Here is a 24,825-nt window from a genome sequence, read left to right as displayed (position 1 = left end):
GTATCCATTTGATGTCCATTGAGACATGATGATGATGTACACAGGTTTTGTCTCATAGGCTGTTTTTGGCCTTTAGAAGACATTAATAAAATCTCTCTCTCTCTCTCTCTCTCTCTCTCTCTCTCTAGCCCAGTAGCTGGCACTTAGATACCTCTGCTCTTATATGCTGATGATATTGTGCTTATAGCAGACTCACCAGAGGGTATGTAGAGGCACTTGGATACTTTACATGCTTATGCACAGGACAGTGGACTCTCAGTTAGCCTTGGTAAGAACAAGGTTATGGTGTTTAATACTACGGCTCAGTGGGTCTAGAGATCAGCGCCTATTTTCACATATGGGAAAGAGACAGTGAAGTATGTTGACTCATACACATATCTTGGAGTCGTGTTCACTGGGCCCACATTTTCCATGAGAGGGATAGTAGAGGCCAGACTGACTAGAGGATATGCAGCACTAGGAGGATGTGCTCACAGGTACAGTTTCAAGAGCCATGCACTAAGCTGTGGCTTTTTGACATGCTGGTCACATCGGCGATGCTATATGGAGTACAGATCTAGGGGCCTAGCCTAGATTGTCACAGTCAATCAAGACGCACATATGATGGATGGAGATCGATGGAGACTTGTGTCCATGATCTCCAGGATGATTCGGACTAAGGCCTCAATACCCCATGAGATTGAAACCGATCCCGTCAAGTGGGAAGACTCCGTTGGACACCCACACGCTTAATAGCACAACTTTAAAATCACAATTTGAAATGAACAACTTAATACAACTTGAATTTGAAATGAAATGAAATGGAAAGATGGACACCAGCACTGGGGCCGGAACGGGCCGACCCCCCCCTCAATATATGATATATTTATTGGGAGTATTTAACAAATACAATGCTCCATGGGTTCCAAGAACCAGATGATGTCCATGTACATATGAAAACAGTACCAAACAAAATATGCTCGAAGTCGACGTTCGAAGAAGATACTCGAAGCAAAACGACCACTAGCGTGGTCCAGTCTCTACGGTCCTGTGCTTTCACTGGACTCTACGGAGAGCGCCTCACTGGTGTTCCGAGACCACGCACAAACAGGCGCTCTCGTACTAACGCCTGGCTCTCCCGATCTCAGCACCTTTGGACCGAGGTTCGCCAATAGAGCTTGGACTACCCGGCACCGAACGGGTGTTGGCCGTATAGGGAGTCGGGAATCCCTTATCAGATTTAACACAAAAATACTTTACTTAAATCTGAAATTCACTTACTTGTGGATGGCAGATAGAGGACCAATACCCGTGGTATTTGTGTAGAAGATGTAGCCACCCAGGAGATGTGAAATCCTCTTGTAGTCGCCAGTGGAGAAGATGTGCAACCTCTTTCAAAGTAGGAAATAGAGAGGCAGCCTTAGGAGATTTAACACCTTGTTGAAGAAACAGCCACCTTGTTGGGATGGCACAGTCGCCTCGTGGTGAACTTGGCGCAGCCACCAAGACAAGTACCACCGCAAAGACCACAGCCACCTGCTGTGAAAGAAGGAGTACCCACTTGCAAGGGAGGAGATGTCTGGCTGCAGCGTGGAGAGGATGAGCAGCTCGCTGGAGATGGAGCGCACAGCCACCTGCCTTACTGGAGATGTAGTGCACAGCCACCTGCAGGTGGTGATGCTGTGCACAGTCACCTACAGGTGATGATGCGCAGCCTGTATAGATGGGAGACGTCTGGCTGTAGAAGTGCACACAGCCGCCTGTATGAAAAGGCAGCGCAGTGGAGCTGGCTGATTTGAATGGGCAGCCGTCAGTAGATGGTGGGCAGCCACCTGTGGATGGTGGGCAGCCTTGCTGACGCTTGCAGCCGCCAGTAGATGGTGGGCAGCCTGAAGTGTGTGCAGTCGGTAGAGCAGCCAGCCTGCCTGGGAAAAACAAGCGCAGAAGGTGGTCGCCGAGTTGTTTTTTTTTTTTTTTTCAAAAGATGATGGAAGCCAATCGCCTGGTGGTACTACGATGGAGGTGAAGGCTTTTTAATTAAAAAAATAAAGTGGAGTTAACACTTTGATTTGGCTGGCCCCCCCACGCTTGCATGTGGGTGGCCAGTTCCAAAAGGGTGTGGTGGGTGACCATGCCCACTCCCACACACACTTAAGTGGGGCTCCTCACCTTGGCCCCTAAGTGGGTGCCCAAAGGGGGTGCCCACATTTAAGTGAGTGTGAACAAAAGACCTTATAATTCAAAAGGTTAGAATATAAAGTATTAAAATAACATGTGCGATATACTTACCACCTGTTCACATGCACCAAAACTTGTCAGAAGACAGAGCAGACCTCACGACTCACTGGCAGGCATCCTCGCTCAGTAAGTAACATGTCAAGCAGGCAAACACAAAAATACATGTCATGCGAAAACAGTTTAAAACATGCAAAACATGTGTGCATGTGCAAATAGTAACATGGACATATCTCCCGTTCATGGAACAAGTACAAAATATCTGTCGGCACAAAACTGGCACGACATAAAACATAAAAACCTGGTCTTCCTATGGAGTGACAGTCCCATAGGTAAGACACAGTTCCAGGCACGAGTCTCCCTATGGTGTGACAGTCCCATAGGCAAAACACAGCACGAATACTGGCTCTTCCATGGCGTGACAATCCCATGGGTCGAACACAGTCCAGGTCATACATGGGTGGCACCAGTCTGGCTCCCGTCCATACGACACCATCCTGCTAACACACGGGTGGCACCAGTCTGGCTCCCGTCCATGTCAACAAAATACTGGCCTCTTCACATGAGACACTGGCCTGGCCTCAAGTGAACGAGACAGAAAAACTGGAGATGGACCAAATGGTTGGCCAATTGGTGACATCCCCCCGGGCTTCTAAAGAGTTGTCCTCAACTGAAAAGCCTCAAGATATGCCTGCAACAACTACGGGTAATCAACAAAATTATCCTCATTTACCCACTTGGCATCAATAGGCAAATAATTCTTAAACTTCACAAGGTATCTCCTGGAAAGCTTTTCGGCAGGTAGTTTTCACTCCTTGTGAAAAACAATCTGTTCTGGCTGGAGGATCTCCTCAAGCTCTTCAATCTCTGGCGGATCTTCTATGACAAGCTCATCAGGATCTGGCCCCACATATTTCCGAAAGAGACTCACATGAAAAGCATTGTGAATCTTCCAATGACTAGGTAAAGCAAGTCTATAGGACACTTGATTGATCTTGTGGATCACCTTGAAGGGTCCATAATAGCGAAGAGAAAGCTTAGGATATGATCCTTCTCGTCCTGGCCTCTTCCGAAGCCGAGCCTTCTCAAATTTCAGCAAAACCCAATCACCTTCTTTGACTTCCATGTCCCTTCTGTGCTTGTCAGCAGCCATTTTATGCTTATCCTGAGATCTTACAATGGTTGTCCGCACCTGACTAAAGGCAACATCGAAGTCACGAACATATTCATCAGCTGCAAAAATCTCATCCTTGGTACGAAGGATGGGTGGCAATACCACTCTGCCATAGATAATCTCAAACGGAGCCTTTCCCGTGGAAGCATGGATCGTATTGCTGTAGGCAAACTCAACAAGTGGAAGATACTTCTCCCATGCACTCTTTTGATCTACCACATAACACTTCAATAAATCCAACACGGCTGAATTTGCAGCTTCACTTTGGCCATCTGTTTGGGGATGATAAGCTGATGAAAACTCAAGTAGTCCTGGGATCTCTATCCCCAACAATGGATTTAGGCATACCATGATGCTTGAGAATATTTGCAAGAAAAAGCTTTACTATATGATCAGCTTTAATGGTTTTCTTGACGGGCAAGAAATGAGCTTGCTTGCTAAACCTGTCCACAATGGTCCAAATAGCATCATTCCCATGCTGGGATCTAGGCAAATCCATAATAAAATCCATAGTAATGCTTTCCCAAGGTTGCGAGAGAATTGGCAATGGCTGAAGCACACCTGGAGGTTTTTGCCTGTCAAATTTCACCTTTTGGCAAGTAATACATGCACGCACATAAGCCTCAATGTCTTTACGCATGCTCGGCCAAAAGAAATACCTCTGAATCATGCGAGTAGTAGGCATGATACCTCGATGACCAGCATATGGTGGAGCATGACATTCGTCCATAACCTTTGGACGCAAATCCTTCACCACACATAGGCAATTATCCTTCATAAGATAACCCTCGTTGATAACATAAGAGGCATGGGAATGACCAGCCAACAAATCAGTCCATATATGGCGAAAATCAGCATCCAAATGATACAAATCTCTCATAGCAGATAAGTCGCCATAAGAGGCCACTGAGACTGCAGCTACATAAGGCCTCCTGGATAGTGCATCGGCCACCACATTTTTCTTTCCTGGGGTCTGCACAATCTGAAAATGAAACATGGAAAGAAAGTTTGCCATTCTCATCTGCTTCTGTGAAAGCTTTGTTTGAGATAAAAAATATCTCAAGCTTTGATGATCTGTCTTGACTACAAATTCAGCCCCAAGAAGATAATGTTTCCATATCTTTAAGGCATGAATTACAACCAAGAGCTCTTTCTCATACATATCCATATGAAGCTCAGCATCATGCAAACGACAGCTCTCGTATGCAACTGCATGCCCTTCTTGATTTAGGACAGCTCCTATGCAATCACCACAAGCATCACATTCAACCACGAATGACTTGTGTAAGTCAGGAACAATCAAAACGGGTCCACATATGATAGCATGCTTGAGCTGCAAGAAAGCATCCTGTTCCTTTGAAGTCCATTTGAAAGCAGTTTTCTTCTTCGTGAGATCATGTAGAGGAGTGGCAATCATAGCAAAATGCCTTATGAAACCCCTATAGTACGAACATAATCCCAGAAAACTACGTACTTGATGTACGTTTTGCAATTCGGGCCAATTACGAATGGTCTCTATCTTTGCAGGATCCATTGTAACTCCATGCTTGGATACAATGTGTCCTAAATAATGAATCTCTGAAAGGAAAAACTCACTTTTCTTGGCATTGATGAAAAGTTTATGTTTCCGCAACTCTTCGAACACTGTGACCAAATGAGTTCTGTGTTCCTGCTCATTCTTGGAGAAAACCAAGATATCATCAAAGAATACTCCTGTAAATTTGCGATGGGATCGGAATATCCTATCCATCATTCAATTAAATGTGGCAGCAGCATTAGTGAGACCAAAAGGCATTACCAAAAATTCATATAATCCGAAGGCTGTCCTGAATGCAGCCTTATGGACATCTTGTGGCACCACGCGTATCTGGTGATAACCACTCTTCAAATCAAGTCTGCTAAAGCAAGCTGAGCCATCAAGCTTATCCAAGATATCATCAATACGTGGAATAGGAAATCTGTTCTTGATGGTAAGCTTGTTTAAAGCTCTATAGTCCACACACATAAGGAATGATCCGTCCTTCTTTTGAACAAGAAGCACAGGAGAGCAGTAAGGTGAGGAACTGGGCTGAACCAAACCTTTCTCTAAAAGCTCGTTTACCTGCTTCATGATTTCTTCTTGTTGTGCAACACACACTCGGTATGCGGGTTTGTTAGGTGGAGAACTACCTAGCACAAGATCTATGCGGTGATGTTCGGGCCTTTGGGGAGGTAATTCACCTGGCAACGAGTTAGCAAAACAGTCGTTGAATGCATGAAGAAAATTCAGCCTATCATTAGACATAGCATCCATATTTTGATAATTTGGCACAAGGCTATCACGAACAAAAACAAGTACGCAGAAAGACTCTTTTTCATTGCTTTATTAATTTGGATGTGTGATACAAGTGGGATGGAATCCCCTTCTTTGCCAGCATCAATAAAATGCATGCGGCCTTTATGCATAAAAGAAATCATATTAGACTTGTAGTCTTTGCGGGGCTCAAGCCTATGGTGCCACGGCTTGCCCAACAATACATCGCATCCATTCAGTGAAGCAAGTAGGAAATGCTCATTATCAAGGTAGCCCTGGATATGGATGCGCAACTTCCCTATCAAAGGGATAACCTGCACCTCTTTATCAATAAATGCAGCTTCGGCTTCAATCTGAGGTCCCATGTTCTCAACCTCAATACCCAATGCAGCTGCCATTTGCATAGAGATGAAGTTATCAATGGCACAGTCATCAAACATGAATAAGGCGGGCTGATCCTTGATTTGCCCCCAAGCCTTGCAAACCATTCGCTCTTTTGCATCATGACCTGTATTTCCTTGCACATCAGGAACTGCATGTACATTAGCCTTGGTCTGCTTGTCCTCGTGCTCTTTGGTTTGCGATCTGGGCATTGTCGAAACATGTGGTCTTTGCTACCACAAGAAAAGCATTTTCCATCCTTGGCATATTGCTCTCTTTGCTCCGGGGTTAAGCCGAATTTGTTCTTCCTTGGGCCTTGATCTTTAGATGTGTTATTTTCAGCTTTACCACCCTTGTAGGACTCCCGGAAGTTCTTTTTAGGTGGCTGTCCATCCTTTTGCAGATTTGGGACAGCCTTGTCCTTCCCCTTTGAACCTCCTTGATCCTATTTAATCTTGAGCACCAATTGCTCCGTAGCAAGAGCAGAAGCTGAGTTGTTGCAAAGTATGTTTCGGATGCAATTCAATGCCCGATCGATATGCTGGTTGCAGTCCAGAGCGAAACTTCCTTTTTCTTTCATCCTCAGTGATTTGCATAAAGGGAGTCACTTCCAGCAACACTTTCGAGAACTTGTTAACATACTGTTGCACGCTTTCATTATCTCTTTGCTCCAACCTGTCTCACTTTTGAGTGAGAGTTTGCTCTGCATTTGGTAGCAAGAACTGAGCATAGAATCTGTCTTTAAATTCCTTCCAAGTGGAAATGGAATCCTTGGTGATCTTTTCAATGATCCACCAATGAGCAACAGTCCCTTTCAAAAACATGCTAGCATGGCGTTCTTTAGACTTTTCAGTAAAGTCCTCATCGCTAAAAGCAATGTCGAACTGTGCCACAAATGCTAACACTTTAGAAGCATCATGTTCACCATGAAAGACATCAAATTTAACAGATTTGTCACATGCTTTGAATTCCTTGAGCTTTCTGGCATGAGACTCATGGTCTTCTCTTTTTCTTTTTCCCTTATCCAACGGGACAGCCCTACCTGCATGGGCTCCATGGGCTGTCATAGAAGTTTTATGAGGCACGGTGGCATGTGCTCCACGAACTTGAAACTCAAATGCATGTGACTTACCTGCATAAGGCAGTGTCTCTTCATGAGACAACTCAGAAGGGAAAATTTTTCTGGAAGCAGACCTGTCACCCTTACCATGAGATACATGTCTTGCATGCATGTGACTTTCATGCCCTCCATGAGCACTGGCATACATATATCTGTCAGGCTTTGTGCCTTGTGGAGAAGATGCATGTCGAGAGGTGACTGTCACCTCTTCCTTTTGCATAAAAGATTTCAGTCTTTGAGATGTGGGATCTCCATGCTTTAGACGAGGTGGATTTCTGAATTTCAGCTCTCCCTCATCCCCCTCTTTGATATCACCTCTGCGGAGAAGGTAGGCAAGTGCCAACTCCCTTGGTTTCTTGCCCACTTCCCGTGCCATGGACTCGAAAGTTACATCTACCATTGCATCAGCCTTCCTGGCTTCATGAGCACTTTGCACATGGGGATCTTCATGCAAAAACTTTAACTCTTGCTCTTGAGCCTCCAAAAGTTTTCTCATATGTTCCATTTCAGCCCTCATAGCATCAGGCTCTTGTTCAAGCATGACTGTCTTTTCTGGAGACAGTTGACCCTTTGATTCACTATCATTAACCCCTTCAAGGGACTTGTGTCTTCCTCGCAGGGCATCAGACCCACGAGAGGCACTAGATGGACCCCTCCAATTTGGCACTTCCAAAGGGTTGCCTTGGCTGTCCATTGTGTTTAAAGTGTGCAAAAAGCGGGATGTCCAGTACACAGGTTCGTTTCCCCACTAGGAAGAGGGAAACAACCGTGCTCTCATACCAATGAAACCAATCCCGTCAAGTGGGAAGACTCCGTTGGACACCCACACGCTTAATAGCACAACTTTAAAATCACAATTTGAAATGAACAACTTAATACAACTTGAATTTGAAATGAAATGAAATGGAAAGATGGACACCAGCACTGGGGCCGGAACGGGCCGACCCCCCCCTCAATATATGATATATTTATTGGGAGTATTTAACAAATACAATGCTCCATGGGTTCCAAGAACCAGATGATGTCCATGTACATATGAAAACAGTACCAAACAAAATATGCTCGAAGTCGACGTTCGAAGAAGATACTCGAAGCAAAACGACTACTAGCGTGGTCCAGTCTCTACGGTCCTGTGCTTTCACTGGACTCTACGGAGAGCGCCTCACTGGTGTTCCGAGACCACGCACAAACAGGCGCTCTCGTACTAACGCCTGGCTCTCCCGATCTCAGCACCTTTGGACCGAGGTTCGCCAATAGAGCTTGGACTACCCGGCACCGAACGGGTGTTGGCCATATAGGGAGTCGGGAATCCCTTATCAGATTTAACACAAAAATACTTTACTTAAATCTGAAATTCACTTACTTGTGGATGGCAGATAGAGGACCAATACCCGTGGTATTTGTGTAGAAGATGTAGCCACCCAGGAGATGTGAAATCCTCTTGTAGTCGCCAGTGGAGAAGATGTGCAACCTCTTTCAAAGTAGGAAATAGAGAGGCAGCCTTAGGAGATTTAACACCTTGTTGAAGAAACAGCCACCTTGTTGGGATGGCACAGTCGCCTCGTGGTGAACTTAGCGCAGCCACCAAGACAAGTACCACCGCAAAGACCACAGCCACCTGCTGTGAAAGAAGGAGTACCCACTTGCAAGGGAGGAGATGTCTGGCTGCAGCGTGGAGAGGATGAGCAGCTCGCTGGAGATGGAGCGCACAGCCACCTGCCTTACTGGAGATGTAGTGCACAGCCACCTGCAGGTGGTGATGCTGTGCACAGTCACCTACAGGTGATGATGCGCAGCCTGTATAGATGGGAGACGTCTGGCTGTAGAAGTGCACACAGCCGCCTGTATGAAAAGGCAGCGCAGCAGTTCTTGAAGTGGAGGTGGAGCTGGCTGATTTGAATGGGCAGCCGTCAGTAGATGGTGGGCAGCCACCTGTGGATGGTGGGCAGCCTTGCTGACGCTTGCAGCCGCCAGTAGATGGTGGGCAGCCTGAAGTGTGTGCAGTCGGTAGAGCAGCCAGCCTGCCTGGGAAAAACAAGCGCAGAAGGTGGTCGCCGAGTTGTTTTTTTTTTCTTTTTCAAAAGATGATGGAAGCCAATCGCCTGGTGGTACTACGATGGAGGTGAAGGCTTTTTAATTAAAAAAATAAAGTGGAGTTAACACTTTGATTTGGCTGGCCCCCCCACGCTTGCATGTGGGTGGCCAGTTCCAAAAGGGTGTGGTGGGTGACCATGCCCACTCCCACACACACTTAAGTGGGGCTCCTCACCTTGGCCCCTAAGTGGGTGCCCAAAGGGGGTGCCCACATTTAAGTGAGTGTGAACAAAAGACCTTATAATTCAAAAGGTTAGAATATAAAGTATTAAAATAACATGTGCGATATACTTACCACCTGTTCACATGCACCAAAACTTGTCAGAAGACAGAGCAGACTTCACGACTCACAAGCAGGCGTCCCCGCTCAGTAAGTAACACGTCAAGCAGGCAAACACAAAAATACATGTCATGCGAAAACAGTTTAAAACATGCAAAACATGTGTGCATGTGCAAATAGTAACATGGACATATCTCCCGTTCATGGAACAAGTACAAAATATCTGTCGGCACAAAACTGGCACGACGTAAAACATAAAGACCTGGTCTTCCTATGGAGTGACAGTCCCATAGGTAAGACACAGTTCCAGGCACGAGTCTCCCTATGGTGTGACAGTCCCATAGGCAAAACACGGCACGAATACTGGCTCTTCCATGGCGTGACAATCCCATGGGTCGAACACAGTCCAGGTCATACACGGGTGGCACCAGTCTGCTCCCGTCCATACGACACCATCCTGCTAACACACGGGTGGCACCAGTCTGGCTCTCGTCCATGTCAGCAAAATACTGGCCTCTTCACATGAGACACTGACCTGGCCTCAAGTGAACAAGACAGAAAAACTGGAGATGGACCAAATGGTTGGCCAATTGGTGACAGAGATTATCAGAGCCAAGATGGGAGCACCACCGATCGTAGTCGAGGCTCTTGCAAGATCGGTGTCCTTCATTCATAGCACTTGGGAGCTTCCCCGACACCAGTATGCACGACTTGCTTTAGAGTTCTCTCATCAGCTAGCCATGGAGGGAGACACTTCATGTTGGTATGCGCAGATAGCATCCTGGTTTGAGCTCCATGGGTTCAGTTTAGACAGACTTCCACCCTTCCAGTACTCTCTGGAGGCACCCTCTCTCACCTTGACACATTCTGAGATTAGTAGAGTCATCAGACAGGACCTCATTCAGTTGGACACTAGGAGGACATGGCTAGAGCCCTCACAGGAGTTGGGGACGAAGATGGCTTTCTATAGAGACCATCTTCTCCGCACCACTGAGGATGGCTTTATACTTAGACCAAGCTACATGGATACTCATCTGTCTCATGGATTGAGGTGCGCCATTGGGCGGATCCGCACCTCTTCACATCAGTTAGAGATAGAGACAGGCAGATTTAGAGGCATACCTCCAGGGGACAGGATTTGTCAGATTTGTTGGATAGAGCCAGAGACGGAGGAGCACTACATCTGTCGCTACAGAGCATATTATGAGATTCGAGGGCGCTACCATTGCCTTTTTAGAGAGGGATTTGGACCACTGGCTAGAGTCATGGACTATTGTGATCAAAGATGCTTGGGTTTTTCTCTCCTGGAGATCCGCAGGCTCAAAGTGTCCATTATCAAGAGCAGATGCCCGACTGGCAGGGAGTCCACACAGAGACAGATTACTGACTTCTTTAGAGGGACTACCCGGGAGGACACACAACCGACAGCCCAGCAGCAAGCACCCCGTGGGACTCTAGTTGAGAGAGCTATCCAGTTAGGTAGATCCAGACGCCCGACAGTTCGCGGATCCTCACATCGAAGACGGTGCCTGCACCGGAGGATTCCAGAGCATCATTGCGAGGCATCGAGCTCGTCCGACCAAGCATCTCACTATGGCAGATATCCAGGCCATCCGGCAGAGACCCATGCTAGAGCTCCTAGGATGATTACCACTCCAACCATATACTGTTGTACTCATTGTCACTTTTATACTCCGCCATATTCATGTATTCAACTCATGTACCCCATTTTGACTAGTAGCATTAGCTTCCCACTCTCCCTAGTTGCTGCTTCCGGATGCTCCCTACTGATGTATTGTAGGGCTAGATACTTACCTTCAGTTCTTTCTTTTCTTTTCCAGACAGTGTATCAAATGTCACATGGTTGTAACTTTGGTCTCATAGGTCACTTTGGCCATTTGAAGACGTTAATATAACATTTCCTCTCTCTCTCTCTCTCTCTCTCTCTCTCTCTCTCTCTCTCTCTCTCGTGCATACCATGATCCTCTGTCTCTCTCTCTTGTGCATACCTATGAGACGTTAATACAGCTTTCTTTCTTTCTTTCTTTCTCTCCTCGCTTGACTCTCTATCTTTCCGCCTCCTACCTCTCTCTCTCTCTCTCTCTCTCTCTCTCTCTCTCTCTCTCTCTCTCTCTCTCTCTCTCTCTCCTTCGCATCTCTCCCGGTCGCCTCTCTCTCTCTCTCTCTCCCCGTCGCCTGCGCTTTCTCTCTCCCCGTCGCCTGCACATCCCCTCCCCGTCGCCTGCGTTTTGGTCGCCGCCTGTGCTGCTGCTGCCGCCATGTGAAGCCCCAGCCCAATCCAGGTTATGTTCGCTACCCTTTCCTCACCCACTCTTGCTCAGGCCTCCAAGGCAGCAACATAAGTGTTACGGTTCTCTCTCTCCAAGGTACATCGACATGGCCAAGGGTGCAAGCAAAGAGGAGATAGTCAAAATGGAAGATAAGCTGAACATCTCCATCAGAGAAAACAAGAAGACGGCGGACTCCGCCATCAACAACATCATCAACCGACTTTCCAAAGTTGAGAAGGAGATCGAAGCTTTACAAAAAGAGAAGGAAGCTTGGAAAAGGGAGAAGGAGACTTGGGAGAAGGAAGGAGAGAAGAAGGAGAAAGAAGCATGGAAAGAGGAGAAAGAGGGATGGAAGAAGGAACGGGACACTATGAAGAAGGAAATCGACATCCTCAAAGCGGAGGTGATCTCTCTACGGGACCGACCACCACGGGAGGAGGGGGAGATTGTGGAAGTTGACAAAGAGGCCATCAAAGAGGAACACACCAAGGCAATCACCAAGAGCCTAGAAGGTAAGATGGAGGCAACAAGGGAGGGTTGGGTAGAAGTGGTGAAGAGGAACATCAAAAAGGAAGTGAAAGAGGATGCTCAAAAAGAAGGGCTCCAAATCGTCAACACCACCATTGAGGAGGAGCGGATGCGACATGCTCGTAGACTCAATGTGAGAGTCATGGGGATTCCCGAGATAGCCGACTCTACCCCCGAGGGGGATGGGTGGACACTATGCACACGGCTTGGATACTCACATGAGGGACCCCCCCCCCTTCCTCAAAGCTTGGAGGGCCGGGAAAGACATGACAAAGAAGAGAGCTCTCATCATACAGTTTCGGGACGTGGAGGCACGCACCATCTTCACGAGGAAGAGGGTTATACTACGAGGCTTAGAGTTATACTACGAGGCTTAGAGGGAGCTCCTATTTTCTTGGGTGATGATCTCACGAGGATGCAACTCATAGCCACCAGAAACGTTTCGGGGTATTTGACGTTTCGGGGTTTTGGGGGTTTCGGAGCCGGCCTTCGGCTAAGAAACACCAAGGTTTCGGTTTTTTTTCTATATAATTTTGCATTGCTAAAGTTCCAAACAAAAGGAACTTTTAACATTTTGAGAAACAATTTTTTTTTTTGAGAAACCAAAAAAATTAGAAGTTTCTGAAACGTTTCGAAACGTTCCTTGCGTTTCAAGATTTCGGGGTTTCTCACTCCAAAAACGCATTTTTATGTGACTATGATGCAGCTAGAGCATAGGAGAGCTTGCATGCCACAAGTCTTACACGCGAGGAGAGAAAAACAATCCATGAGGTTCCCACATAGCCTCAAACACCAAGCCAAATCAGTCCCACAAAACAGCCCCGAAACTTCCCCGAGATCTGGTCCCAGAGAAGACCACTGCTCACAATCAACTGAGAGAGAGAGAGAGAGAGAGATTTTATTAACGTCTTCCAAAAGACCGAACTCGGCCTATGAGAGAGTCGCAAGAGTGCTACTGACGGTGTGGGCTGTAAGCGAGGGGGGAGAGGAATAAAACTGAATCTATACGACCAGTCTATGAGAGCGACCAGAAAATCAAAAGCGCACAGCTGTACGACCAGCCCATGTCAACCAGCAGAGGGGAGGATACTGCCACTGTACGGCCTATCCTTGCGAAGGTGCTGCTGTACAGCAAGTCCTCTGCAGCAACCAGACAAGAACGAGAGAGAAAAGCTGCTGCTGCGGTGGCCTATAAAGAGAGAAAAGCTGGCCTGTAGAGAGAGAAAAGCTACTGCTGCTGTCGTCGTGTAGAGAGAGAGAGAGAGGACAAGGCAGGTCAGCCTGCTGCTACTGTACGACCAGCACTCCAAGGAGAGAAACGTGCTGCTTCCGCCCAGCGATGCCCATGCTTCAAGCTCCTCCACCCTTTAAAGAAACGACTAGTTCGGATATAGCTGTGCTTTTTATGCTTTTTACAAGCTTGATGGCCAAGTTTGCTTCAGGCGCATCCTTCTGTCCATATGTGCATGCCCAAAATAATAATAAGCCCGACCACACTTACGTGACGTGTGAACCCATTGACTCATAAATCCTTTAAGTCACTTTATAGGATAAAAATCCCATATTGCAAACTTTGCCAGTTGATGCTCCAGCTTTCTTCTGTGGAAAATCCCTGTTTACACCTTGGTTCCAGACAGTGTGTGAAACACTGTTCAAGACTAGTGAGGAGACCAAATTGGTGACAGTATCTATGAAAGGGGAGGGGAACCTGTCTATGGACCATGCTTTCCTACGTTTTTCTTCCTCTAGGGTCTCATGTATAACGCTTTGCAGGGGTTTGTGTTTCTTCATTACCTCCGCCCAGTCTTTTTTAGGAGTATGCAGCTCTTCCCGCTGAGCTGCTCCATATGTGGTACTCTTTTAGGGCCTAGATTTCCTCCTGTTGTTGACTCAACTTTGCTTCCAGCTCTGTAATTTGGTCAAAAGAAGAAAAGAAGAAAAGAAGAAAAATTTTATAACATCTGTAGAAGGCCAAAATGGGCTATGAGACCCAATACATAAGAGAAAAGACCATAACAGTCTAAGCCAATTTTGCAATCCAAAACATTAAACCAAACTAAAAAATCCTAGAGAGCATTATCTATTACGCGACTAGGAGATGGGGCAGCAGATGGCAGGTCTATTGCTGATGAGGTTTCATTGTAAGCTAAAATTAATTTTCAAATACTTGTTAAAAGCACTCTCTAAGCAAAAAAAAAAAGGTACAGCTTTGACCTACCTTTTACAAAAGCAAGCCAACAACACCACAATCAAAAACATAAACATGCCCATAGGTATACCTTGACATTTATCTGCGCTCCCTGAGAAATCAATAATTTGACAATGTCAAGGTGTCCCTGATCAGCTGCCCAGTGTAATGCAGTCCGACCTTCACTATCTGTATAATTTGTGAATCTTCAGAACACCATTTGCAAAGGTAAAACAGAGTAATAGCTTAAATTAACTCGTGCAAGAATACAGAAGACATCACTACCAAAGCTGGAGAAAGCAGAAAAATCCTTATCTTACAATTATACACAGAATGGGCGTAGAAAACAAGGATCTTCACAATACAAAGCACTAAATTGCAGGAAGAAATGGAAAGTAAACAATATTACTCCTTGCAAACTTTGATTACAAACTGATGGATGTCCCCCCACCCATGTGGTCTGGATAAGGAGCTTTGATGGCGATCTAGACAGACTCTCACAGATGATGCCTTGCTTACAAGAGTTCTTGAACACAATGAGGCTACCAAACTAATCTATATATAGTGCCCAGGGTTGGCATGGACGTAGGTCGACCATGTGGGGCAACCCACAACTTGGTCCAAAATGACGAACTAGTCATGTCATTTGACTGGGACCATATTAGACTACGACTACATCTCATAGAAACTTGGTGCAATTCCCACGGCCATCTGAGACCGTATGGACCCTCAAACGGGCTCCGCGACCCGAGAACACTTTGTGCTCAGTTTGTTGTCATGTGTAGTCCCTGGTCGCATAGCCCGCACAAGCATGAATCCTACTTGGCAGAGTGCCAAGTCTACATAAGCCGTCTCCTAACCATCAAGCCACATTTGGCCATCATCTAGTATCTAAACTGGGAACTTCCAGGTGCCCGGGTGCTCACCACAATAGTTACTCCTCATATAGGGGTCCTTACAAAATAGAGCACATCCGTCACTTGCAGTAACAACATGAGGGTGAAGCATTGAGCAAATGCTTTTCCAACAAAAACATGATTACAAAGTACTCCTACCAAAAACCAAGAGTGTATACCATGAGTAAGGGGTACCTCCTAGATATTCTCTAGTCATGAACCTCAGCCAAAACAAATCCTCCAGATCAAGGATAGACCGTGAAACAAGAGAATGTTGACTCCATATCAGGTTGAGAAGGTTCAAACATTTCACATTGCTTGAGACAAAGTCCATTGATGATGTAGATCGTTGACCACATCTATGGTTGGCTAATTCAAATGCACTTGAAAACATCAGCATCATGATGGTGGTTTGTATTGCCAAACTCCTACCATGGGCTCATTTTTTAAGCTTTTTTATGCCCAATGGAATCCAAGTAAATTCTAAGAGTCACTTTCTAATGAGAAGGTTTGCCTTTCACCGTTGGTTTGATTGAAGAGGAAGGAGAAATTCAAGCAGTAGTCAAACAAACAGTTGGAACTTATTGTGTGATTTGGAATTTTTGGCATCAATGTTCCTCACCAAGAAACTATCGAAGTGCTTTGGCAAGAACTAGAGAAAGTTTAGATCCAACGGCAAGATTTAAGATCTTTCAATTATTTATCTTCACCTCTCTTGGGTGTAGGTTGATGGTGATAGAATGAGAACATTCATGTTACCTAGTTTCTCAAATGATGTTGCCAAGCTGAATGCGTGGAACCACCAACAAGAGAATTGTATGCAACAGTATTGCCTCAAGGGCATATAAAGTTATAAACATGGATTCGCGTATGAGACTTTTAATGAGACCAAAAAGATAGTACAATGCACCCTTGACGACTACGGAATCATGGAAAAGAAAAATTGTACGAAACTAGCATAAGCCAAAGTATCCATGTGATGCTATATGATGACAATATGTGGTCATACAGTGATACCATCCTCCTCCAGGATAAAGCACAGAGCAGTCATATCATCTCCCCTCTATGATGGGAGCTCATCATGTCATCAAGGATATCCTGGATCTGCAGCTGTTGGGAGGATGGATAAGGCCTTTAAGATCTGGGGCATCTGGCTCTCAGAAGGAAGATCGCCCGAGCGAGAGAGAGAGAGAGAGATGGATTAAACCGGAAACACGATGGGCGATCCTCATCAACAAGTAAGAAAGGAAAATAAAGTTGGAAGGTGTGCACAAGATGATGAACGATTGTTTTTCTGAACATCTTTCTCACAAGAAAACCCTAAGCAGCTATCAAAGAGAAACCACAAACCACAAATCAACCTCGTCTAGGCACTCACCCTTTTGATCAACTGGAGTTTTGGATTGGAGCAAGCCTTCCACACCTTTCATATCACCTTCCTTAGCGCATATGTGTAGATCTTCCAAACTGTCAGACCAATGCTCATGAATCGATGTTAACAGAAACCAAACACTTAGCAAATGAAACTTTAAAGAGGCCTAGAATCACTCTTTTGAAACCAACCCATCCTGCTCAGTGGTCTCTTTCACCAGTGTGCTGAAGACGGGTCCCATTCTCAAAGCCTTCTTACTGCTTCCTGCAGACTGGTTGTGGCTGCTTTCAGCTAGCTCTTTATGCTGGGACCAAAAAGAAAACCAGATTGGATAACCGGCTCAAGCTCTAAAACTAACTTAAACTTAGGTTTTCTAGCCTCACTGGCTTTCAATACTTACTTTTGTAGCTTCGTTCCAATGCGGGCACAGCTCTGAAAGAAGAGTGACGTAATGCTGCATACCCTCTTCCGGTGAAATATCTCCCAAATTTTTCCACGAGTTCCTTTACATGCCACCAAAAATGGTCCCATCCATCACTCAAGGCATGCCAATTGACACACTGTCAGTACAACTTATGCTAACATACTGAAAGACAACACACCAAGCAGACCCTCCTTAAAGTTCACTTTTTTTTTCCAAGACGAGATCCTTTCATTAGTTAAAGAAAAAGACAGTCAGTGTGGCCAGAGTACAAACACTGCAAAAATGCAGTCAATACGTACAAAAACGTGAAAGGGGGAGCTTCCTCCATAGCTGGCCGTCTCGGAGGGAAGTTACATAAGAGAGGGATGGGGGGAAAGCCACACTGGGAGCCTATAATGCCGGGAAACTCCTCCATCCTTACTAGAAAGGAAGGGTTCGGGGGTCCAAGTGCGAAGGAATGCCTCTTGCCTCTGCTGCTGCATGCACTCCGACTTGCCGGTCAAGCGCTCGAAGTGCCCTCTCAGTGTGAATGAGATCCACCCATTTGGCTTGGATGGTCTCCACAGGTAGGGTAGTCACTCCATCAATGGTCTTGTTGCAATGAGCACGTGAGATGTGCCAAGCTCCCAAGCTGCTGATGAGCTCCTATCGCAAGCTGGTGCCTGCCCAGGGCTCTCGGGGTAGTGGTCCCTGTAGCCACAGAAATGCGAAGATGGGAGAGAACCAGTGCTAAGCCGCTCCTGTCATCCTCATAAAATAGGGCTCAGCCTGCCTCTGTTATCCAGGCAATTGCACCCCACATGACTGCCGTCGGCACTTGGATCAGATGTGAAGTGTCACAGGATGCACTGCCCATACCTGTTGGACCTTGGGGGCACCACAACGGCAGCAACTGGCCAGCTACCCAACGATCGCCAAGCAAGTGTCAACTGCAAGGCTCCTGTGGACCAGTGGCCAGAAACTGCTCCATAGTCGCTGCCAGAAGTCCTCGATGGAGGAGGAGGCACACCCTAGACCTGCCAGTGTGGCTTGGGGGCAAGGATGCCATTGATGAACTGCAGTAAAATCCGTCTACCCAGGCGTGCAATGTAATCGAAGAAAGGAATGTTGTCCTCGGGGAGAGGGGCGTGCGGGGCGGGAGACACAGGATCGCACCACCCCACTCTTTAGGGTGCCACTCCATGGATTCAAAGATTGATCCGGAACTTTCTGTGGTTAGGTGGTGAGGGACACCCTGCACAGGCGAAGGTGGCTTGGCGCATGCTCATACAGCCTCGAGCCCGGGGAGAAAAGAAGAGAAAAAGGGAAGGAGGGGAGGGGGGAAGGGGGGGGGGTGTGGTGTGATTTGATTGATCCAACAGTATAGAGCAAAGCCTTCTTGGGCAAGTTGATTGCCCGTGGTCTCCAGCCAGGCGATGAGCCCTGAAAGGATTTCTTGATTAGCCGTATCTCTTAGCGGCTTCCCACCCACGGGGGGGCCTTGGACACCCAGTATCAGATGGATCAATCTAAGACCTTGTTTTGAGGATCGATTTGCCACGACCCTCTTCCACACCTGGAAACTCCTCTGTCCAGCCCTGATTCAAGTTCCTCCCACCACCCAAGAAGAGTGGGAACAACACCGCCTCACTTGGAACGCCTATTTTTGCATCCCTCCTCGCCACTCGGTGGGTACCCAATCTCATTTCTGGTGGGGGTTACCTCTGCGAGGGGCCAGCCCAGACTGGGCACTTGGTGAGGTTTTCGTCACCTGCCTGATGTGCAGACAAAACAAGCTTGCCTTCTTGGCATGAGAGGGACCTGCACCATGACCCTGGATGTCGAAGCAGCCATTCCCTCAGATTGGCCCAAAGCCTTAGATGCCAGGATGCGACACCTCTGACCTCGAGAGGATGGTCTATGAACCACTTAACTCGGATCCTATCCTCTGTAAGGGTTTGGGTTGGGGGGGAAGGTCATCTCTAGGCTGCCGCCAGGAGGGCAGCAGTTGGCCCTTGGGGCCAACGTTGAAGGTGCTAATGATGTTGCCATGGGAGAAACCAAAAACCGCGAGTGGCGCACTTGTACGAGGACGCCATCTACGGAGCATTGGGGGGATCCTAAGGAGGGAGGAGGAGAATCGCCTTATCCCATGCATAATTGGTTAAACGCCGGTATCCTAGGCCTGGAGGAAGGAGCTCATGGCCTCTGCCACGAAATGAAACAGGAAGGGGGCCAGCGGGCATCCCTAGCGCACTAAGCAGGCGATAGCAAAGTGCTCGCCACGTACCTCCTGAGTGATGACCTGTTTGTGGCTCTTCCAGTTCACTTCAGAAGATGAAGTCAGGGCGCACTAAATGAAATTATACATGGCTCCCATGTCAAACAACACTAGAGCATTCTTGTCCTGCACTTTGCCCCAAGAGAGGCATAACTCTCTAGCCTCGGGTTCTGAAGTGTTTCCAATACATCAGGAATCCCACCAACCACTGGCTTGGCTTAGACTTTTCCTTGGATTTTCCTTGCTCTCTAGGTCCCTTAGGGCGATCCGGACATTGGACCGACATGTGCCCCTCTTTGCCACATCTAAAGCATTTCCATTCCTTGCGGTAGACCTCTATTTGCTCATTGGTCAATTGTGCTTTCCTTTGTAGGAGTTTGGAATACCCCTCGGCTTCATAGGCTGAAACCTATTCTTGGAGTTCTCACGCTTCTCAAGTACCGAAGACTTTTGATTTCCAATACTTGTCTTTTTCTTTGGTTCACCTACCATGTAGACCCTGGCAACAACTCAAGCTGAATGCATCAAATCTTGGATGGTATCGTTCGGGCATGCATTCACAAAATCTCGAATGCAAACCAGCTCGATACTTTCTTAACTTAAGACTTCTCAGAAATCTCTTTAAAAGGAGTAATCTTGAGATATGCATCCCAAAATTTCTTGTTGTAGTGATCAACTCTCTCACCTGTTTCCATCCACAATCTTTCTCATGCAAGGAGCACATCATCTTCAAACGTCTTAGGTAAAAACTAATCATAAACTGCTTTTTGAAGTCTTTCATTTCTTGGGAGATGAGGACACCTGGCAATGCATTGGCTGTCTCCGTAAGATGTAAACTTCCCTTTCTTTCTATGCCGTGGAGAGGGTAACCTAGAAGGGGAAGAAGAAGAAGAAGAAGAAGAAGAAGAAGAAGAAGATGATGAGGAAGATGAAAGGCTTGATGAAGAAGATGGGCTCTTGGACCTTTTCCGACCATATCGCACGATGAGAGTGGACTGATTCGGCTCCTCTTCCTTCCACAAGAAGGTGGAGGACTAAGTGATCTCTTTGAGGGAGATCTCTTTGATGAAGACTCTTGATTTTCGACCGCATCCTCCTTTGTTGGTTGCCCATCCCCGTTCTTCATTTGCTCGATCTTCTTAAATAGTTGCTCAAAATTTCTCATCAAGTCAAGATCTTGGAGAATAGTGTCCGAATTGGTCATAGTTTCTTTGACCATGTGGGTTCTTGGGTCCTCTAGGGCTTGCTTTTCACTTTTGGTGGCTTGGTCCTCTTCTTGGTGGTGAGTGCTTCCCATTGCTTGAAGAAAAAGCAAAAAGCACCGCATGTAAAGATCATTATCCCTCGTAGGAGAGAGATATAATCTTCGCTCTAATACCACTAAAATAGGCCTTCATAAGGACTATGGCACAGGTACTTAGGTTATCTTCAAGAAAACAACAATTTCATGTGTAAAGCCTTGAGAAAATCTAAAAATAAACGAGAGAGAGAGAGAGAGAGAGAGAGAGAGAGAGAGAAGACACACACTAGGGGTTAAAACTCCTTGGTGGAGGAGTCTTGAGTACAAGTTAGAGCTAGTGTGACAACTTCTCCGCCTATTAGTGATTTATAAGACATGATTAAAGACATTGAAAGAACGCAAAACCACAGAGTACCACTAGCACGTAGCATGCGGACAGAGGCTAACAACCAGCCGAGTCCCCCCAACCCAAAGATCAATAAACGTGGGGGATGAGGGGAGACCAATGGGCATTTTGCCCTATATAGAGGGGTTAAGTTGACCCCAACCCACTATGTGGGATAATGCACTTCCACATGGCAACGTGAGAAGCAAAGAGCAAGAATCCATTCAAACACCCCCCCTAGATGCAAAGCCCAAAGCCGAGCAACAAGAGCTGACGAGGCTCTGATACCATGAAAGAACGCGAAACCACAGAGTACCACGAGCACGTAGCATGCCAACAATCATCCGAGTCTCTCTCTCTCTCTCTCTCCCCCCCCCCCCATGAGACCACCAATAAAGATGGGGAATGAGGGGAGACCATGACATTTTGCATTATATAGAGGGGCTAAGTTGACCCCAACCCACTACATGGCACTGCCACATGGCAGCATGGGAAGCAGAGAGCAAAAATCCATTCCAACAGACATAACACTGAAAGTAAGATACTTAGAGCAAAGGCTTCGTTATGTTGCATTGAGACACAAGGCCTTGTTAAATAGGGCCTGAAGAGGTACAAGTGAAGAGGCACATCCCTGATGAAAGAGTGTGACTTTTGAATGAATAGTTATGTCCTTTGGAAAGTAGAGATGTGTCCTTTGATCCATAGGTGTCTCTCTTTGAATAGACGTGTCCTTTTGTGATGACCCATGCGATAGGGTGTGACCCTTCATTGGTGTCCTTTTAATGATTAAGAATAATTAAGAGTAATTAAAAGACATTAAGTCACAATCATGACATTCCTTCCTACTGAAAATAAGATCCAGGGTTATATAAGTGATTGTTGTTGACTAAAGAATTCTTGAAGTAATTCGGGGTACTGTTGTAGATCTTCATCACGTTGCCAAGTTGAATTTGAATCATCCAAATCTTTCTTTCCATTATACCAAGAATTCTGTAATAATCTTATGTCTAGTTACTTTCTGCCGAACATCAAGAATCTTCTCTAGAATCAAAATCATATGTTCATCTTCAATCTCTGGAACATAATCTAAAACGTCTGGAATAGTAGAACCTCCTTGCACAAACTTCTTGATCCATGATACGTGAAAAGTCGAATGAATTTTTTCCCATGAAGGTGGTAAATCCAACTTATAACTCAAAGGAGAATTCTTCTTAATAATCCGAAAAGAACCGTAGTAACGTAGTCTTAACTTCAAAAAAACTGATTTCACTATTTTATATTAATAATGAGAGACGAACAAAAGAACCATATCACCTCCTTGAAATTCATCATGTAGCTGTTTGTTGAACTCGAATCATCTGATCTCGAACTTGAAGAAGAATGTCTTGCATTTCTTGAACTAATTGATCTATTAATGCCACCTTGTGTTGAAGACCAAAGTTGGATGGCACAATTCGTGCATAACCATAATCGGCTTGAAAAGGACTCATACCAATTGCTGTATGATGAGAATTGTTGTAAGCAAATTTCATCAGTGATAAATTATCTTCCCAAGATGCTGAAGGAGATTGAATATAATGTTTGAGCATCTCTTCAAGAATTTGAAGAACTCTTTCAATCTGGCCATCTGTCTATGGATGATATGCTGCAAATTTATGCAAAGTGACTTGAAAAGTGAAGTCCAAAAATGTCCTATAAACTTAGGATCTCAATCTGAAATAATGGACTTTGTATCTTGAAAATATACTAAAGAAATAACAAAGCAATATCCGGACCTTGAGTTGCCTTCTTGCATGGTATAAAATGTGCCATTTTGGAAAATCTATCAACCGCCACCATTCGATCTATAAAAGGTGCTAGAATATCAATTTGAACTGAAGAAATAGCCATTGCTAAGGTCTAAGGCATCCTGCTAAAAGCATCAGTAACCACATTAGAAAGACCACAAACATATTCAATAGCCATATGGAAGTTTGCGAAATACTCCACCCATCTGCCTTGTCGTGCAGTCATAACCAATTGAGTGTAAATATACTTCAGGGAATGATGATCTATCCACAAAATCTCCTCCCAAGAGATAACGTTTCTACGCTCGATAAGTATGAGCAATTGCCAAGAAGTCCTTATCATATACTGGATAATGTGTTTGAATTGTTGAATGCTTATGACTGTCAAAAGCAATGGCTTGGCCTTGTTGCATAAGAACTGCGCCAGTTGCAATGTCAGAAGCATCTGCCACCATGACTTCAAAAGGAAGCTTGGGATCTGCAATTGCGATTACTAGGGGGTTCTCAAAGCAACCTTTAGCTTATCAAAGGCGTGAGACTCATCTGTCCACCGAAAAGCGGGTGTGTTGACTTTAAAACCTCTGTCAATGGTGCTGCAATCTCTAAAAACTTATAAACCTTTGTATGATAAAAATTATGGCAAGACCCAAGAACGATCTGACATCATGGACATTCTGTGGTGTCGCCCAATCCTTAATAACTTGTATCTTCTTAAGATCAATGGAAACACCATCAACTAAAATAATGTGCCAAGATACTCTAGTGATGTCTTGAAAAAATCACTTTTCTGTGGATTGATAAAAAGTGCATTGTCACGCAATATCTGCAAAAATTGATGTACATGCCTCTTGTGCTCATCGATTGAAGCACTGAAAACCAAGATATCTTATCACGAACTTGTCCATAAATGGTCGAAAAAGGTTATTCATGAGACTCATAAAAGTTGTCAGAGCATTGGTTAACCCGAAAGGCATGATCAAATTTGTGCGGAAAGCAGTCTTGTGCTCATCACCTTCACAAATACGGATTCGATGATATCCAGACTTTAAATCAATTTTCGAAAATACTTACACATGAAGCAACTAATCAAAATGATGAATCAAGATATGCGTTGAAGCAAGTGAGCGCATTCCTGTTCAATTCCCCCCCTCCTGCATTTCTGCCTGCACGCACCCCCCCCCTTTCCCTACCTTGGCTTGTGCCCCCTCGAACTCCCCGCCTACCTACGCTTCTACACCTGCTGCTCCCGCCTCCCCCTCTCTTGCGCAATAGCACCACCCCCCCCTCTTCGATGTACCTTCTCCATCTCTTCCTCTCCGCCTACGTGTGCCCCCCTGCCCCCCCCCCGGACTATTCCCCTGCCCCCCTCCCCTCTCCGCCTACACGCACCCCCCTCTCCGCCTTCGCGCACCCCCCCTTCCCTCCCTCCTCTCCCCCCTCCCCACCTCTCTCACTCACCCTCCGCCTCCCCCCGGCCTCCCTTTCCTCTTCGGCTGAGCCCCACCTATCCCCTTCCCTTTCGCCTTATCCCCCCCCCCCCGTTTTGTGTTTGTTTTTTCTACTCTCTCTCTCTCCCTCCTCCCTCCTCCTGTTGCCTCTCCTCTATCGTCTCAGCCCAAAGCCTTTCATTCGTTTCCTCCACCCCCTCTGTCGTCTTCAGGAAGATATCTCGGTTCTTGGGGTTCGCTCTTCTCTCGGCAAGTCTAGGCTTTTTTCTGGTCCTCATCCCTAGGAGGACTCCATGGCAACCACTCCGTCACCCCGACCAAGGCCGCCATTGCTTGCTTATCCTTTTCAGAAGCGGACCTTTAACTTCTCGCTACGACTGTTGCATCATTAGAGGCCTCTACTCTGGTATGCAAGATTGTCGATAGCCACCCAATGCGAGGACAACTTAG

General features: G+C 46.1%; 1 protein-coding gene and 1 pseudogene across 2 annotated transcripts in view; one reads left to right on the top strand and one right to left on the bottom strand.

Moving 5' to 3' along the window:
* LOC147621490 (acyl-CoA-binding domain-containing protein 1-like) overlaps positions 1 to 24,825 on the bottom strand; it is a 101,774-nt gene that overhangs the window by 6,868 nt on the left and 70,081 nt on the right. The window contains exons 3-6 of one of the 2 annotated variants that reach the window (XM_086824249.1): positions 17,232 to 17,334; positions 17,023 to 17,141; positions 16,838 to 16,926; positions 14,655 to 14,752 (exon numbers count right to left, since the gene is read on the bottom strand). In XM_086824249.1, the coding sequence (XP_086680375.1) occupies positions 14,655 to 14,752; positions 16,838 to 16,926; positions 17,023 to 17,141; positions 17,232 to 17,334 (409 nt within the window). The remainder of the gene's footprint in view (positions 1 to 14,654; positions 14,753 to 16,837; positions 16,927 to 17,022; positions 17,142 to 17,231; positions 17,335 to 24,825) is intronic. The other variant, XM_086824250.1, reaches the window with a different exon arrangement.
* Positions 11,864 to 13,592, top strand: LOC147621491 (uncharacterized; annotated as a pseudogene).

This window comes from Cibotium barometz, chromosome 30 (genome assembly GCF_041138505.1).
Source record: "Cibotium barometz isolate CiBa-2024 chromosome 30, ASM4113850v1, whole genome shotgun sequence".
NCBI lineage: Eukaryota > Viridiplantae > Streptophyta > Polypodiopsida > Cyatheales > Cibotiaceae > Cibotium > Cibotium barometz.
Note: the sequence above shows the minus strand (reverse complement) of the source record. Positions and strands in the feature narration are given on the sequence as shown.